Source organism: Oculina patagonica, chromosome 5 (assembly GCF_052425735.1).
Source record: "Oculina patagonica isolate OP01 chromosome 5, crgOcupat, whole genome shotgun sequence".
NCBI lineage: Eukaryota > Metazoa > Cnidaria > Anthozoa > Scleractinia > Oculinidae > Oculina > Oculina patagonica.
Window position 1 is genome coordinate 23,775,399 of NC_135762.1, and position 19,062 is coordinate 23,794,460.

Below are 19,062 nucleotides of genomic sequence, written 5' to 3' on the forward strand. Positions count from 1 at the left end.
CAGCCGTGGGGGTGGTGGGAAAGTGGGGCTTTAGAACTTTGACAGTTCAGGAACCCAGTATGTAATTAATTTATTGATTGGCGAAGGGGGTTGAAGAAAGCTGTGAAACAAAGCATTGACGAGATATCCCAGGGATTTCGCGGTACACGTAAAGACAAATCAAGTTTGTAGGGAACAAGTACCTTTTGCGGTGGGGATCCTTTCTCCGACAATTGTCTGAGCCCGCGCTCTTTGACATACGTCGCCAAGTAACTTGACATGCTGATAACGACAAGCCGACGTGATAATTTTCGTTGTGCTGATTGGACAATAAGAATCGAGTACGTTTCCGAGGATTAGCCGAAAACGGCACTTGTTCCTCAAGCCAAACTGATTCGGGAAGGTTAAAAAACGCGTTTGGACTGGGAACGCCTAATATTTGTAGTCAACGATTTTATTTAAACCAATAGGTAAAGTTTTTACAAAAAGGCATCCCAGAGATGAATGTCTTATGCTGTAAATAACAAATTGAATTTTTATAAACTGATGAAGACTGATTTTAATCGAGTGTAGAAGGAGCGCTTTTGTACATACAGATTGCTCCTGTCACTTTACATAGCTAGGTACAATAATATATAAATTGAATGAAACTCTTCACTGTGTTGTACATATTTGCTTCTACGCCCTCGGTGAAAGAAAAACCCTACTCTAATGGCTTAAAGAAACTTGTGTAGCATGCTGTAACCGTACACGAAGAAAGTGACATGGCACCAAATATTTCACTTTGTGAACATTCGTCGGAAAACTGCAGATAGGCAGTTTTTGCACGAGCGCGTGGCTCGCCTTTCAGCAAGTTGCACGCTAAATCACCCGTTAACGATAGTCTATGGTCTTGGCGGACACTGGGGTGGATGTAGATCTAGTGGATCGGCTAGCAGCTCTCACAAGGTGTCACATGAATGGCCCGCTACCCTTCAAGAGAACAATAGAACAAACAACAGGAACAATGCCCTTAGCCTCCAAAACAATAGCAACTGCTACACTAGAGGACCAGTAGAATTACAAGCTTAGAGAGCTGCTACCTACTGGATCGAGTAGATAACTAATTACGCCCACTCTCAAATAAACGCCTCATATCAGTAATAATCGCTTCCCCTGAGGTGTAAAGTTTGTATTAGACGCCCCCTCTAATAAACGTCCCGTGTCTAGTAGACCCCCACCCCAAAGAATCGCCTAAAAAACCAAAGAAACACTCCAAAAAGTAAAATCACGCAATTTTTTTTACTTTCTTGCTTTACTCGGACATGGAAGAGGCCATGATGACGATGAATACATCGCCATCGAACTGTAACTGACGCCATCTCTAGCCTTTGTTTTGGCGCAGATTAGATTAGTCTCTTGCTCACAAACTCTATTTTCTATCTTACTCATTTTAATACTCATTTACGGTACTAGGTGTCAGACTATGTCCCAGGCTATTAAACGTCGGAGAACGCTCCACTTCGATGTTTTAAGCTCGATTACGTTAACAAAATGATGAACACTGGCATGAACTAAACACCTCTTTATTCAAAATAAATCTTATTCATATATAGCCCGAATAACAACAGTCTACACGAGTCGATCTTATGTTGCACACTCCTAGTATCACGCAGCGTGACATGCCTTAAGTGCAACAACCAAACGACTCGAGGAGAAAGCCGAGATTCGCGCCGATTCATATAAATCTCTGATGAACAAAACTTTAAATAGCACTTTGTAATAAATCTCTTAAAAAAGAACATTTGTACATAGAAATACAAACTGATAATTCTATTTACAAATTCAATACAACTGAAATACTTATTTTAAACCAATACACATCTACATCATTCAACTACTCCCTGATCTGTGATGAAACAAAATGGAAAGCTCTATGCTTAACGACCCTTCAACTATAATTAAACAAATTTCCAAAAGTGAGCGACAATATTACAAAATCTGACTATAAACAAAATCAAGCATGGAAAAACAGCTAGATTCCACTTTTATAATATAGAAATTGAAATAATTTAATTCTGATTGGCTTTAACTTTTGTTCGTTAAAAAACAAAATTACATGTGAGATAAGTCTTGCCAATGGTGAGACTAACAGAGATTATCTCGGAAATCGGAAAATTGATGTTTTGGGCAAACTAAATTTTCCTATGTGTTTATAAAAAAAAGTCATCATGTTTCCTAATAAAATTAATTTTACACGGGGCTAATCATGATAGTTTCTTTAGGAAAATTCAAAAATCTGTACATATAATATAAATAAAAAAAGTCAAGACTGTAACAAAAGTTTCTGCGAAAATAATGTAGAAAAAACTCCCCTGCCTCATTTTAAAAGTAAAAGGGACTGCACTATACACAAAGCTGTCACAACATTTGAATAACCACACTGGTCTTCTGAGCAGTTACCCAGAATAAATCTACTCTTTTTGGCGACAATTTTCAAAGAAGAAGAAAAAAGGTTTGCATTTGACAAAAAAAAACATTAGTTTTATATAGTCACCCAATATAAATCTACTCTTTTTGGCGCTAATTTATTAACGACAAGAAGGAAAAATAGGTTTTAGATCCGATAAAATGAAATAAAAGAACAATTCTGCGGTTTGCAAAGAATGCATCTTTGTAAACCTCGTTGTGACCAAATATCTAAAATCTATTAGGGTTAAAAGACAACAAGATGAAAGGCAAGAAAGAAATTATTAACCTGACGGCGTTTAACATGCAAGCAAGAATTAAAAGGTGGTTCCACCCACTCTCCCACCCCCCACAGCAAAAGGTGGCTCCAGCCACCCTCCCACAGTAAAAGGTGGTCACCCGTCTAGTCACATGGACCGGCTAACAGGGCTAGACGGTGAACTACTGCTAATCTGATTACGGATGTTGTCGCGTACACTTCTGACACAGGAGAGAATCTGGAGCCTTCTGTGGGTCATGGTGCCCGCGTCCAGACTCAGTGAGCGCACAGCTCTCTTTTGAGGCGCGCCAGTGGAGCGTGGCAGTTCAACAGCATGTATGTCTGTGTAAGGACTGTCTGTTGAGGAATCTGACACTGGGGTTCCCTCTGGCGTTTGACAAGCAGTGTCATCTGCAATGAAGCACATAACAACATAAGTCGAAAAGAAAATCCCGACTTACGTCTATATAAACACCACCATTACATAAGACAGAACAAACAGACGCGTTCTCGTCATGAACGAGTTTTTTGCACAGTTGCAAAAAACTGTTCGAGCAGAAAAATTCCAGTGATGACGTAGCACTACAAATATCCGTAACCAAGCAACAACCAATCAGAGATCCTGCACGTGTTTTGAGCTACGCCTTCAGTATAGTATTTCTGGGATCGACAATCAGAGCGCGAGAGAGCATTTAACGGGGTTGCCACAGGTCAGGAAATGGACAGGAAAAAATAAAATTCTTCAAGGTCAGCGAAAAGTCAGGGAAAATTGATATATTGAAGAAAAGTCATGGAAAATTGAAATTATATCGCCGCACATGTAACATCATTGAAGGCTGGAAGAAATTTTTCAGGTCAATGTGATCTCAACGATGTTTTTTCTTATGGAAGTGGAGGCTAGACGCTGCAACTTTATCTGACATTTGGCATTGATTGGTCAGGGAAATTTGATTTTTATCACGGAAAAGTCATGGAATTTTGAAAACTGATGTTTGTGGCAACCAGGATATTACTCTGATAAACCAAACGCTTCGTTCCAGCATGACTCCTCATAATAATAATAATAATAATAATAATAATAATAATAATAATAATAATAATAATAATAATAATAATAATAATAATAATAATAAAGATATTTTAGCAGGGAGCCCACGTCACAAAAAGGTGGTTTTCAGTGGGGCCCTGCATAAAATAAATAACAAATATGATAAAAATGGTTAAAAAGTGAATATTAAAAATAGAAGATGAAAAAGTTAAATTTTAAAAAATGAATATAAGAAATTAAAAAACTTATCAAATACTTCTAATATGTCTTTTAAAAGTTAAAATGTCAAATGCGCTTTTTGCTTTGTCGGGTAAAATGTTCCATTCGTGAGCAGCTTGATTAATAAAACGGTTCTGGCCCCAGGAGCGACATGACTTGGGCCTACAAATGTCATTTCGTCCACGAGTATTATAATTATGACTGTCTTTAAAGCTATAAAAATTAAAATCCCAGTCAATCAAGCCATTTAATGCCTTAAAAAACAAAATTAATCTATGAAGTCTTCTTCTTTCCATTAAATTATCCCAGCCAAGCTGTTGGAGCGCCTCGGTAGCAGATGAATGCCTTGGCATATCGAGCACAATTTTGGCAGCTAAATTTTGCAGAACTTGGACTTTCTTCATAAGAGTCAAATTGGCTTTGTCTCCCCATGTGACATCCGCATAGTCTAACAGAGGTATTATAGTTGATTTAACGAAAAGTTCTCTGATATCTCTTGGTAGAGAACACTTAATTCTTCGAAGTAAGCCCAACCTTTGTAATACCTTACTACGGAGGTTTTCTATATGATCTGTCCAAGTCAAGTTCTCGTTGATAATCACACCCAGATACTTAAAAGAATTAACTCGATCCAGCCTTCTGTCATTGATTGACAAGGCCACTTCGCTGAAATAAGTAAGCTTCTTCGGAACACCGATCTAATCCGAAGAATGAAAACTGTCACTTTTGTTTATTTGTAAAAGAAAGTGTTGCGGATTCGCACAAGAGCCTTACTAAAACTGAACGAGCAACGTCTGTTTTCTGCCTTTAACTTCAGTACATTGTTAAAGAGAAAGATTCAAAACTAGTGCAAATCACTGAATGACGGATATTGTCTTGATAAACCAGCAAATTATCAGAACTAACATAATAAGAAATGCGAGGCGATCAGTAAGGAGAATTAGTAATTTGATCTTGGAACTAAAAGGAAAAAGAAATCGTACCTTCAGGTGTGGAACAATATGTCACTGTGCAAGTTTCTTTCACAGTAGCTTCAGGATTTGGACGTTTTGCAAGCAGACTCGTCGCTTCTCTTTCCCTGTAATCCAAGGAAACAGTTTATGAGCAAAGTTATTACCCCAACGGGCTATGTAGTCTTCTTAAGGCCTGGCAAAACTAGGAAACATGTTTCCCGAAACATTTGTAGCGCGCGCATGTTTCCCCAATGTTTCCCAGTTTTGCCACACGGGGAGCATTTTTTCAAGCGCCAAGTTTGCTTCCAGGAAGCAAAATTTGCTTCTGCTTCACAGCAGAAACATTTCGTGTTTCTGCGCGGCATGGAAACATGGAAAAACGAGGAAACAATTATGGAAACATGTTTCTAGCATGTTTCTGGAAACATGCTAGAAACATGTTTCCTCGTTTTGCCGGGCCTTTAGCAACAATTACTTTCATGTCACGCAACCCTGCTTCCATTATTTGAGTGATTCGCTTAACAGAAGCTGCTCTCGAGACTGCCATACAGGCTTCCAGTATTTTTATCATTGATTTTCAGCTTGTTATTTTCGTTGTAACTAAATGTTAAGTTCAGGTGAGTGGGTCAATAGTGAAGATGCATGACTAAAGAGAGACATAAAACGTGACCACGTTTCTGTTACTCAAAATGAGTCACGTAGATTCTCGCCAATAAAGCAAAGTTAACACCTTACCCTGCAAATGTTGTTAAGAATTCTTGAACGTTCATGACTCCAATCTAGAAATAAAAATTAAAAAAACACTGATTATCAAAGAAGTGAAGCCGTTCGACAAAGGATTTATGCCGGCATGGCTCGCACGTTCTCAAATAACTGCTTTCTCTCCTCGTGAAGAATAGAGCCACAACAAAATATGTGTATACTGATAAAACAGTAAGTCCATAGAGAGCGAGCAGTATCTTGTGTTGTATCATTTATAACCTGAAGAAGCCATTGAGAAACTCTGACGATTCCATAGACTGATCAGATTCCAATTACTCGTGATGTAAATAAAGAAAACTATCAACTCAAAACTAACATTAAAAGAAATGTATGGCAGGAGTTAAGAAATTAACACTTTGACTTTGTTTACTTACCCCTCGCTCTAAGAACCACGGCACTTCCATCCTATTCTTGTCCATATCTATTAGTAGGAATGACAATCTTAAACAAGTAATAACTTAAATAATCCCTCGGCTCACATAATGGGACAAAACCTCTATAAGTTCTCTTCTAAATGAAAACCAAAGAGAAATTGCGTAAAGGAAATCCACGATATAACAGGACTTCGCAAAGGCACTGAGCAAAACTCCTACACTCCTTCCTTTTCTGGTAAGGAATTTCCTTCTTAGTCAAAGTGCAAGCCTAGAAAAAAAATCAACTGACTAAGATATTAAAGGCCAGACGAGAGCAGGTCGTGGGTAATTACGGTGGTAATTCGTGGCGAACTGATCTAGATAGAGCGGTTTTCACTTGAGTGTCGAAAGTAATTTGCGTTTGCTTTGGTTTTGCGTTCACTACGCTTAGTGATTGGTTTAAAAATTTCGCGCCACTTTCTCGGCCAATCAGGAGTAAAACCAAAACCAATCGTGACTCGCTCGCGCACGTTTTCCCACGCTTCGTGCCAACTACATGTATTTGCTTCGAGTTTTGATTGGTTCACTCGATTGTCTGTGTCCTTTGTGATTGGCCAGAGTAATTACTTTGGTTTTGGTTTTACGACACTCAATTGAAAACTGCTCTAACATCACCAAAGTTACACACTCTCCACTTTCTGATGGGTTCCTGCCATTCTTTGAGTTCTAATGAAGAGTTTTCTACGATCTGTAAGTACTGTAAGCTTCTCAAATCACGCTGAAAATTGAACAACATGAGAGAGGGACTTGTGACGCACCTGACAGTAGAATCACGTGTCTGTAGACGGACATCAGATCAATCTGAAGCTTGAGTGAAGTCTGCAGATACCGCTGAACCGACGGGATGTTCTCAGCTACATAACCCTAAATGAAAATATAAAATATAAACATAAGATAAGATAAGATAAAAACTTTATTACCGTGTCTGTGTGTTTAGCCCTTATGGACTAATTGGGGACACAATTAAAATACCTAAAATACTATTAATAACGCTAAGCTAAAAATATTTAAAACACTTAACTAAAAACTAAAAACTAATATTTACAATGTCTTAAGCGCTACAGAGTTTGCAACAGTTACTATTGTTCTCCACGTAGACCGATAGATTGAGTTGTCTAATTTTAGTTTTGAATGCAGCCACAGTCGGCGAGTTTTTCAAGTCTTTGCTTAATTTTGACCATAGAAGTGGTCCAAGATATCTGATACAATGTTTCCCGTAGCGTTTAGTATCAAAACGCGGTGAGACAAAATCACTGTTTCTAAGCGAGTGTGGTGTCTTTGCGGACAAAAAGGGCAGAGACATTGTCTGGCGCAAGCCCGTTCTTGACCTTATACATAAGCGTTGCTGTATCTTGTAAACGCCTATTATATAGTGTGGGCAAATCTGCCCGTCCCAAGAGTTCGTTATAGGTTTCGGCGTGGGATCTGAATATAACTCGGTTATGTTGGGTTAAATTCACAAGTCAGTCATAAATGTTATGATCTAGCATAACCTCAGTCAAGAAGAACTTGGAAATTGGATTCTGACCTATGAAGGTATTTGTCCATCTGTTAAAGTAGATTCCTGAAAACGTCTCAAGACCTAAAACAGCCTCCGACGGTCACTCGAAAATTACCGCACATCACCCAGTGAATTCTGAAGATTAACGATTTCTCACAAATAAGCCAAAGAAAATAATCATCCGAGGATCAAAGATCACTCAAAGACTGGAATATTTTTCAGTCATCGCAATTTTTCAATATTTTAAAGTGCTACTACGATCAAATTTTCGATTTCCATATTTTTACATTTTCGTGTACAATAAGACTTTCTTACTCACCTTGCAAATTTTCAATCCATTACGAACATCAGAAGTCGTTTTGTTTTAACGTTTATTTCCGATATTTTATGGCCGCCGTTAAACAACCTTGTTCCAAGGCTTGGTTGCGAATAGGGAGAAAATGACGTCAAAGGCTAAAATACCTCACGGGTTGAAATTATAATAACAATATGTATTGAAAATCACGCGAAAAGCAACAAAAACTTTGGGCTTGTTTTTCATGCAATTTTCTATGCTGATTGTTATTCTAATTTCAACCCGTGAGGTATTTTAGCCTTTGACGTCATTTTCTCCCTATTCGCAACCAAGCCTTGGAACAAGGTTGATTAATGGCGGCGGTAAATTCTCTGGAATAAATGTTATAATACAACGACTTCTGATGTTCGTAATGGATTGAAATTTGGCAAGGTGAGTAAGAAAGTCTAATTGTTCACGACAATGTAAAAATATGAAGATCAAAAATTTGATCATAGTAGCACTTTAAAGTGTATATGACATGAAAAATATTTTCTGCTTATTTGAAAGGTCTTTCGAAATACAGAAGAATGGCGTTTTTCTTTTCGAAATATCTTTTTTCGTTTCAGAGATATTGACGTTTTTGTATTATGCAAATTAGATCAGTGATGACGTCACAAGATTTGACTCTAAAAATGGTAAAATACTGAATAAACAATATCTCTAAAACTATTGAAGCAGTGTTCTTGAAACTTGGCACCACAAATGTGCATCACAAAAGGAACAAAATGACACCCTTAGTATTGTTGCCATAGCAACTCTTTCAGCTCCAGTCTCTCTCTGTCAAAAAGACAAATATCCCCATATCTGACCTCTAAAGTGAGACAAATGGTTCTGCTTAGAACAGACATAGTTCCCATATTGCCTTAATTCCCACCATTGGTTTGGCTGCGCTAGATGGTTCTTGGTTTAAGACAAAAACTGGGAATTTCAGTTTTTATTGAGACAGCACCAGCGGCGAAACTGTTGTCATGGCAACAGCCCTAAGAGTAACATTTTGTTTCTTTTGTGATGCACATTTGTGGTGCCAAGTTCCAAGAACACTGCTTTAATAGTTTTAGAGATATTGTTTATTCAGTATTTTACCATTTTTAGAGTCAAATCTTATGACGTCATCACTGATCTAATTTGCATAATACAAAAACGTCAATATCTCTGAAACGAAAAAAGATATTTCAAAAAGAAAAACGCCATTCTTCTGTATTTCGAAAGGCCTTTCAAATAAGCAGAAAATATTTTTCATGTCATATACACTTTAAGATTTGACTTAAAAAAATTCTCAATCTCCAAGCGTTAGAGGGTTCAACTCAAACTATCTTCTCACCTTCTGAAGAACTGTGATGAAGCCCTCTTCTCTGTACTGACGTATAAGATTCTGGGAGAAAAAAAAATAGAACATTACATTACTCCCTGGTTACTTCTCCAAATAAAATAAAGGAGGTTTATACTAAAGGGACAACCGTTTCCGTGCATAATCGGAAACAGAAGAATTCGAACTTCTTTCGCTTTCTGTATTCATATATTATCGGACGGAATCCAAAAACTGACATTAGATTCCGTTTTCTGATTTTGTTAAAGATCTGTCTGTCTGTCTGTCTGTCTGTCTGTCTGTCTGTCTGTCTGTCTGTCTGATTTTGTTAAAGCTCTATTTCCTTGATAACTTTTTATGTCAAGGGTTTCTTTCTCAGTACTCTCTACTGCGGATTTCGCTCTTAATAATTAGCTTTTGTACAAATGTGTGCTTGAAGTGTTTTGTAATCTTACTAAGAACTTTTGCTTGAGATACCAAAATGGCCGTCCTTAACACTTGAGGCCCAGATGGTCAAATTGAGGAAAAATTTACTCGCCGGGAATTTGCTTCTTTAACATAAAAGCAAACTAACGTCGGAGAGGTTAAAGTTGCATTTCGTGTTCCCTGTTCATCAGAAAATGGTTGTCCTTTGAGTTCACGCTTTTTAATGGCTACAATCCTGGGCAAAACTAGTTGAGACAAACACATTCCACACACATTTCGATAATGTCTTGACTTGCAAGCGGGTAAAAAATATTTTATCACCCTCTCCCCCTATTCAATGTTGTTTCGTGGGGTTTGCAATACTCCAAGGCTTTGGTTTCACAACACGGCAGCATTGGCCAAATTGAATTGGAAAAGGGGGGTTGAAAAAATGAGCTGTGGTACACATATAAGTGAAAATTTGGCAAAGTATCTCAACATTTTTGTCCAAGATTGTTGCAACTGGCAGAGAAAATAACAGATGGGTGAAGGTTTGACTTACCAGAACCTTAGAATCTCTTGTTGTTAGAGGCCTGTTACAAATCAAACGGAGAAAACAGCGAATGAGTAGAATGTTACAAAAAGCGTCCTGAATAAGAATGATATACTTACACCCGACATTATGACTTACTTGCTCAATGAAAGCTTTTTGTAGCCGTTTCTACTGACGTTCAACACCCAGACAAACTTCTGATGAGCTATGCTTTGTTCCTTTAAGTAGCGTAAAAGAGCATCGAGGTGATCTGTTAAAAATACGAAGATAAGCAACGGTGACCTTCAATAGCTTACAAGGTTGGCATTCAGCAGGCTGAAAGTCACCAACCCTTACAATTTCCCCAGTGAAACCAATTATTTTTGTTAAACGATAGTCCCTTGAGATTCAAAGTTCGCTAAGTATTCACGAGGAAATGCCAAACACATTTAGTCTTCGGCCACCTAGATGGTCCCTTCCTACAAGCGTTTATAGCATCAAGATGATCTGTAAAGAATACTAAAACTACCATGACCTACAGGTTAGGCATTAATAAGAGAGAGTGCTTAACCTTACAATCCCCACTGTGAAACCAAAGTTCAAGTATGTTTAATCTCAGAACACTCATATACCCCTCCACAAACTGATGCAATAAAATTAGTAACTGTCGCTACAATTCTATTCATATCACCAGAATCGGCGATTTAGAACACTCAATTACAATAGAATTAGTTATTGTCGTGGCAATTCTATTGATATCATAAATCCAGAAACCGCCATTCAGAACACTCATTTAACCATAAAAATTTCCAGGCATAAAATATTTCATTACCTATTTCAATGGTCTTTAGAATACTGTCATCAGCAAGCAAGGCACCGCCAGAAACGAAGATGTTTTCGTAGAAGCGGCTGCCCTCCGTCACATCTGCAATAAAGGGACAATTTTAAGCAATATGATTGCATCACTGGTTGAATCCTAAAACATTGACAATGAAAAAAAAAGGTTCAATTTGAATGATGTGCTGGAAAATATTGACTACATGTCACAGAATAATGGAATTGTAGAAAGAGATTCCACAGACTTTATAACTATCTTTTATAAGTACAAGCTCGGTTTAGCGAAATTAGTATACAAGGTCTACAACGATTTAACACCACCAGATATGCGCCATATCATTGTAAAAGCGGAAAACAAGCATGGACTAAGGAACGGTTACAAGGTAGTGGTACCGCGCTTTTTCACCAACTTTATGAAAAACTCAATCGCTTACAGGGGATCCGCTATTTGGAACGCCCTGTCACAACGACTACACGGTAAAACTAGTAATTTTAAGTCGTTTTTTAACATAGTAAAAGGCAAGAACATTCTTAAAAATATTAGCTTCGAGGCGTTATCCACGCAGACTGTCAGACTGAACGATGATGTTTTTAAATTTTATTGAATTTTTAAATTGTTATTATAATAGTGAATTTTTTTTTTATCTTCTCAATATTAGGATGTCTTTTTATATGTCTTTTTAAATTTTTAATTTGTACACGGCCCCACAAGCTTTTAGCTTTAAACTTTTTTACCGTGTTTAAATAAAGTTGTTGTATTGTATTGTACTTCGATAACTTATAAAGCAACAGTCAGGTTGTTTGAAGTTTTGCCTCCTTTTTTGAAAGGACCAAGGAATGTATAACTAGATTTTCTACAGCTTAAGAAAATTTCTTAGGTAATGAATAGTTAAACATACCTGTAAGAGTGTTGAACAAGGAAAACCTGACAGATGCTGACATTTTAAGCTGGTACAAGTTTGCCAACCTAAAGGGAAAAAAAAAACAATTTATTATATAAACATCAGTGAAATACCAGGAAATCTTTCGCGCGAAAAAATCATATTTTCACACGTGAAAATAACATGTTATTTTCACATGTGAAGATATCGATTTCGAAACATTTTCTGACAAGTTTGCCCTGTTTCAATGCTGAATGAGCCAAAGAAATTCGATATTAAGTCGAAACATCCTCGGGTCTTCCTCGGCAAACTTCGGCAATCTTCGGATATCTTCGGAAAGTTCAGAAAATGTTCGGAAACATTCGTACGACCTTCGGACAACATTTTGCAAATCTTCGGAAATCTTCGGAAAATAGTCGGCAATCTTCGGAAAATTGTCAAAAACATCCTAATTAGTAGGTAAATAATAAACATAATATTACATGGTTGCTTGGAGATATGAAATTTATCTTCTCGTGTTCAAATTGATATCCCACTCGTTCGCTGCGCTCACTCGTGAGATATCGATTTGAACACTCGAAGATAAATTTCATATCTCCACGCAACCATGTAATATCCTCTATATATTATGTGAAAAGTGAATACATCTTCAAGGTGACATCCACAGCTTTGAAATGGGACAAAATGATGCGTTATAAAGGGAATCTTGGAATATGAGAACTGGGCAATTCAATGCAGAGTAGCATGTGTAAAGTTTGGGTTCTGAAATATTCAGTCGGCAAATTCCAAATATCTAACAAACAATTTTCGTGTTCAAATTTTGAGCTCCTCGCTGGATTTTGGCGCAGTATTGTTATCTTTTTCACACCAGTACATGATGAGCTGTTAACCATAAAATCTGCAAATAAAAAATAAGCAACAGGAGAAAGCCCTCTCTTATCAAGCAACAAAAAAACTAGCGTTGACTAAAGATAGAAAGAGCACAAGGCAATTGAAGTTTGTTTGTTTGTATGTTTCTTTGTTACCTGTGAACAGACGGTAAGTGCTTTCTTCTGATAAACACTTTTAGCTCTCGGAAATTCTCCTCCAAACATGCCGAATCCTTAACGTCAACAAATGTTCCTCCTGCTTTCAACATGTAATTCTTGAACACAAAAACAGACAAAAAGGGTAGTTAGTGACTCATCATCCTGTTTAACGAAGCATGAATTGACAGTGAGTAATCCAGCCCCCCTTGAGTGGGTAGCTAGTGGGTAGTGGGTGCATTGCAGGTACCCTCCCTCCTCTTCAACAATTTTCCAGTTCCCATTTATACTCCTGGAGGAGAGAAGCGCTGCAAGAGTTAAGGGTATTGACCAAGAACACACATAACGATCCTGCTTAGGGATGAACCTTTCTACCCACGCATTCCAACACACGACCATTAGGCTACCACAACATTTCTAACGTAGTTTACATTTGTATGCTTCTCTAATTAATGTCTTCATCTTTTTATGCAATGCCCGACATGCTTAATTTTACTTCAACCGTATGTCATAAAAATTACCTTGACTGCTTCACATTCTCGGTCATATTCAGGAGAATACACAAAGAAATGGAACTTCCTATGGCCTGCTGGCTTTTTAGTCTTCTTCTGAGCAGAATGTTTCTCTGTGAGTGAAAGAAAAGTTGCTAATTTTATGACCTACTGTTGGAAAAACCAATTCTACTCTGAGAAAAATACCAAGCCCTTGTTTGGTCCAGATGTACAAATACTGACCTAATTCATTTTGACATTCATTTGTGGACCACAACTTTGCCTTGGTTCACATGAACAAATGCAAAAGAGCTCGGTCCATATTTCTGCACACAACTATTGCCTCCTATAAGCCTGTCAAACCTGATCCTGAACACGTCTGCTTAAAGGGACTATGTCACGGGGATTTTGCAGATTTTTGGTCTAAACTGTTCTGAAATTAGTGGTAGGCAACTTAACCCTAAAAAAACAATCATTATCTTTGAACATCATCTAAGGAATATATAACCTCAATTTGGGGATAGGAATCAAGCTACAGTAGGGCTATAAATATTGATATTTCAAAGACGTGCGGAAACAACTTGAAAACGTTTGCCTAATTTTTTCAAATTGCAATCCTTTTCCATTCGAGCCATCTGCAGCCAAAGATGCTCGTTAACAGTTTCAGTGCTCTTGTATAGCATATTTAATAAAAATGGACTATTATTTTTAGGTTTCCTGTGACAAAAAATATTATAAATTTTGGCTGCTCAAAAATCTGGCAATATCTGTGACATAGTCCCTTTAAGAATTTAAAAAACACCTGGCTGATAAACAAACCTTTACTGGCTTGACAAATTGTGCCGCTTCTCTCATCTGTTCTGGCATCTGCAGTAACCAGCTGTGGTTGCACCCCTCCACTCAGACAGCTTGATGGACTCCACACAGGCACAGAACCTATTCTGTATGGACTGTCATCCTGTAGAAGACCCATTGACACTGGAATATTGCCGAATGCTCTTGAAGGCGCTGACACCTCCTCTCCAACCGACGCACCACTGTCAGAGGGACAGCTGCTTAACTCCAGGTAGTTACTATGTGCTTGATGGAGGACATCCTCTAAGGAAGACACTGTTGAAGCGATAGTTTCCTCTGCAATGAGATCAAATGTTGAAGACTGTCCTAACAGGTTCTGTAAGTCACCTATTGAGCTGAAGATTGTTTGTTCGGCACTTGCCATGAAGAGGGGATCAATGGGGCTCAATGGATGACCCTCTTCAAAGCCTTCCATGATAGCAACATCAGGTAGCTCTGTGTGTGTTCCACTCATGGCTATGCCAGGATTTTCCACCTGTGTTCTATGTATAGCAATATCAGGTCTCTCTACTGGTGTTTCTTTCATAGCAACATCAGTATTCTCCGCAAGTATTTCTTCAATAGGTTTCTCTGCCTGTGCTCTGTCAGGGGCAATACCAGGACTCTCCACAAGTGGAACATCCGTAGGGATGTCAGGATTTGTTACCAATTTTCCATCAATAGGAACATCACGATTCTCTGCCAGTGGTATCTTCACAGTGATGTCAGGATTCTGCACCAGAGTTTCATCTACAGCAATACCAGGATTTTCTGCCAGTGCTTTTTCACCAGCAACAACAGGATTTGCCATCTCTGTTCCATCAGTAGTAACATTAGAACTGTCCACACGTGTCACGTCCAAAGCAACATCAGGATTCTCTGCCAGCGCCAGTGCTATATCCACAGCGATGCCAGGATTCTGTACTAGTGTCTCATCCACAGCAATACCAGGATTGTTTGTCAGCGCTTTTTCACCAGCAACATCAGGATTTGCCATCTGTGTTCCATCAGAAGTAACATTAGAGTTCTCTACTATGTCCATAGCAACATCAGGATTTTCTGTCAAAGTTTCATCCACAGTGACTTCAGAATTCTTTATCAGTGTCACATTAATAGCAACATCTGGATTCTCTGCCAGAGTTTCATCCAAAGCGACTCCAGGATTCTTCATCAGCGTTACATCCAGAGCAACATCAGGATTCTTCATCAGCGTTACATCCAGAGCAACATCAGGATTCTCTGTCAGAGATTCATCTATAATTTCTCCAGGATTTTTCATCAGTGTCACGTTAATAGCAACATTAGGATTCTCTGTCAGTGTTTCATCCATAGCGACTCCAAAATTGTCTACAAGTGTAACATCCATAGGAACATCAGGATTTGCAGTCTCCGCTCCATCCAACTGGACTTTACAACTCTCCACCAGTGTTGTATCCACTTTAGAACGTACAATACCATCTGCTGACGGGCTCTGCTTAGCTGATGTTTCAGTTGCCTCCACTTCCACAGTTTTGTCTTCAACTCTGCTTGGTCTATCAAAACTTGCTGTACTCTCAAGAACTGGGTTAGCAACAGCTCCAATTTCTAAAATTTCTGCACCCTCAGAAACAACATTGTGACTATCTTCGTGGTCAGATTCAATTTCCATGTCAGCTGGTGCCTCGTGGCCTTTGCTGCATGTCGTTTGTGCTGATTCCATAGCTTTTGGAACACTAGTGACTGTTTCTGTGCTGTCATCAAATCCTTCAATATGTTTGTTGTTGCTGCCTTCTACATCTTCTATCTCAGAATAAAACTGCATAAGTGCTGTTACTACTGAATGATCCATAACACTTCCATGCGGCTGCTTCTCATCTGCATCTTTACTTGTTGTTTCTTGTGTCTCTGTCCCTGATGCAAAACCTACTGGGTTGCTGCTTGGTTCCAGAGAGTCACTCTCAGTGCCAGGAGGACAAATGTCATCAGACGCTGAATGCAAGGGTAGACATCCAACTGGAAATGGTGCATGTGGTGTGTGGTCTGCCCAAGTGGGGTTATATCCATAATTACCTTGCTGCTGCGTGTGAGCATGGGCAGGTACCATCCCTGAAGCGGCAAAGGGATCAGCGTGTGTTGCAACTGGCCACATGATATTACCTTGAAGTGGTGGAAAGGTTGGAAAGTGGGAGGTGACAGGGATGATGGGCATGGGCACCGTATTGAAAAATGGTCTTTGTGGATTTGGTGAGTCAAACACAGTTGGCAGATTTGGTGTGGATACTTGTGCAGTTGATGTACCATTGCTTAAATCCCTGAGTTGATTTGAACCCGCAACCACAGATGACATAATGGGAGATTTGTTGGTAACAGTAATAGTTGTCTTTTCTGGCCCAGTGCTAACTGCCTTGTCATCTGCTGCTTGAGATACAGTAGGTGCTTTTTCCGTTTGGGGCTCTGGCATTTCAACAAATGCAATTTTCTTCTCTCCTACTTCATCACTTCCCCTCTGAGACTCTGTTTGCTCCTTTTCCTCAACCACTTCTTTAACATACCACCTTGTATCCTCACCACTGTGGACACCTTTGTTGATAAGAACATTTTCTGTTTCTTGGATGCTTTGTCTTGCAACACTTGTAGGATCTTGATGGCTTTCTTGGACATTGGTAACTGCCAGAGTATCTCTAACAACTCCTGCTTGACTGCTTGCAGTTACATCATTCTGAACATCTTCGGCAACTATGTCCTTTGTACGAATCAGTAGTACCTCCTCTCTTACTTTCGCATTTTCCTTTTCTTCAGTAGGTGTTTCCTTTGTACGTTGGCGGTCTGAATTCAAGCTCAAATCAACACCTCCGACCAACTGTGGCTCACTTACTGAGTTGATATCAGCAGTGGTACATTGTTCTGTAGATGGACCATACTGTCCATTATCAATCCCTTCAAAACTACCAACATGCGCCAACTCTTTATCTTCATCCAAAGCTTTGCTACTATTATCTTGACAATTTAGTTGTTGATGCCTTTCATCCGTGTTAGATTCCAACAACTTTGTCGCAGGACTCTCTTTTCCTTCATCTTGCTGTTGGAAACTACTACCCTCTCCATCAATTGTAGGGTTTCTCAAAGTGTCACCCTCCTCGCATATGGTTACTTGATCCGCTACCGGAACATCAAAATGCTGTTCTGCTTTCACAGACAATTTTTTTTCTGTCAAATCACTTGTCAAACTGCCATCATCAGAGTCATTTGCAACATTATTTCCAACATTGACAACTTTGCTGGTCGACGCTTCCTCCGTTGCAACTGTTTCTAGTATAATTGAAACCTCTTGGTCGCACATCAGATCATCTGTCTGATTAGCATGAACAACTTCACTGCATTCATCATTTGAATTAATATTGATGTCTCTATGTACAATTTCATTTTCCATTGTGCCAGGTGAAGCTGGGTGCTCAATACGTGTGCTATGTACATTCAATCTCTCAACATTGTTATTAGCATTATTAGTCGTACATTGTGGCAACTCCTTTGAAACTGAACCACAACTTTCTTTGACACAATTACTTTCAAGATTCATGTCATCAAAATCAAAATCAAGGCAGTCTGATGTCTCCATGTCCTCTGCTCGCGGCCTAGGGCTCTGACATGCTCGCCTCAATCGTATCTTGGCTCGACGGTACAAACGCGCAGATGACCGCCTAACAGATTCTGGAGTAAAAACAACACTCAACTTTTGGTCCTTTCCACTGGCAGACAATTTAGCCCCATGGTTTTTTCTTCGAATCCAATTTTCAAGTTGGGGTTTTTTCATCAATGCAAAAACATAGATTTCCCAGTTTCTCATATTATCAGCTCCAAGAGATTCACTGTCGTTGGTGCTAGATGCTGCGTTAACCACACTGTGCTTTTTTATAGGGTGCTTGGAAGACTCCTCGTCACAACCAATATTTCTTCCAGTAGCGCTTTGACTTGCTGACATAAGTCCTATAACAACCAGAGAAAAAACAAGAAATTAAAGTAAATCACAAATTGTGCATATTCCTTTTTCATATTTCTTGCACTTTCCAATATATCGAGAAGATTTAATCGGATGTTGATGAAGTGGCTACCATGCCTACAAATATATTTAAATTCTAAACAATGTGAAATAATAACATTAATGTCCAGTTAAAGTTTTAAGCTCAATGAAATCAGAAAATAAACCATCTACAAAGCTACTGTGTAAGAATTGGCATGTTGTGTCAAAAACTGGTCATGCAGTACATCTGTACTAGACAATTATCGAGGGAAACCTCCACTTGACAGTGATAATGCCCTGGTAGGAACTTGTCATTACAGCTAATACTCTAGACCAGCACAGATTAAAAGAAACCTTTACACAACACATCATTGAATGAAGTTTGCAACTCCCAATTTGAGATGAATGTTATTTCCACATGGTTAAAACCTCTACTTGGCAACAAATAGCATAAAAAATTAACGGAAAATTCAAAATGTCAATTAGTAACAACTTCTATGTTACCTATTTACTCAAGCAGGTATTTCACTATTGTTATTTCTCACTGATACTTGGATTTAGCACAGCTAAGTAAATAAAATTGTCTGCAAGCGCTTAACCAAGGATAAAAGCACATCACTGTCAACTGCTCACAACTTGTCACATTCTCCAACAAATAAGCATTTCTGATTTTTTTTCACAATACACAATCTCACACAAACATTTTCCAGTTATTAGCATCTGCCCTCAATTTTCAACCATGCAATTTCCTTTTTTTGTTATTATAATTAGGTAACAGCTTAATAGCCAATGCTTTGCAGTTTACAAAAAGAAAAAGATCATAAGAATAAAACAC

The 19,062-nt window shown here is 38.5% G+C and overlaps 1 protein-coding gene across 2 annotated transcripts in view; it reads right to left on the bottom strand.

Annotated features, from left to right (window-relative positions):
* Positions 1–1,528: 1,528 nt before the first annotated feature.
* LOC144653411 (uncharacterized) overlaps positions 1,529–19,062 on the bottom strand; it is a 48,238-nt gene continuing 30,704 nt past the window's right edge. For both annotated transcript variants that reach the window (XM_078513398.1, XM_078513397.1), the window contains exons 23-35: positions 14,216–18,193; positions 13,427–13,530; positions 12,906–13,024; positions 11,899–11,966; positions 10,995–11,087; positions 10,322–10,433; positions 10,193–10,223; positions 9,241–9,291; positions 6,840–6,945; positions 6,043–6,089; positions 5,642–5,685; positions 4,937–5,031; positions 1,529–3,097 (exon numbers count right to left, since the gene is read on the bottom strand). In XM_078513398.1, coding sequence (XP_078369524.1) covers positions 2,835–3,097; positions 4,937–5,031; positions 5,642–5,685; positions 6,043–6,089; positions 6,840–6,945; positions 9,241–9,291; positions 10,193–10,223; positions 10,322–10,433; positions 10,995–11,087; positions 11,899–11,966; positions 12,906–13,024; positions 13,427–13,530; positions 14,216–18,193 — 5,111 coding nt within the window. In that variant the 3' untranslated portion in view covers positions 1,529–2,834. The remainder of the gene's footprint in view (positions 3,098–4,936; positions 5,032–5,641; positions 5,686–6,042; positions 6,090–6,839; positions 6,946–9,240; positions 9,292–10,192; positions 10,224–10,321; positions 10,434–10,994; positions 11,088–11,898; positions 11,967–12,905; positions 13,025–13,426; positions 13,531–14,215; positions 18,194–19,062) is intronic.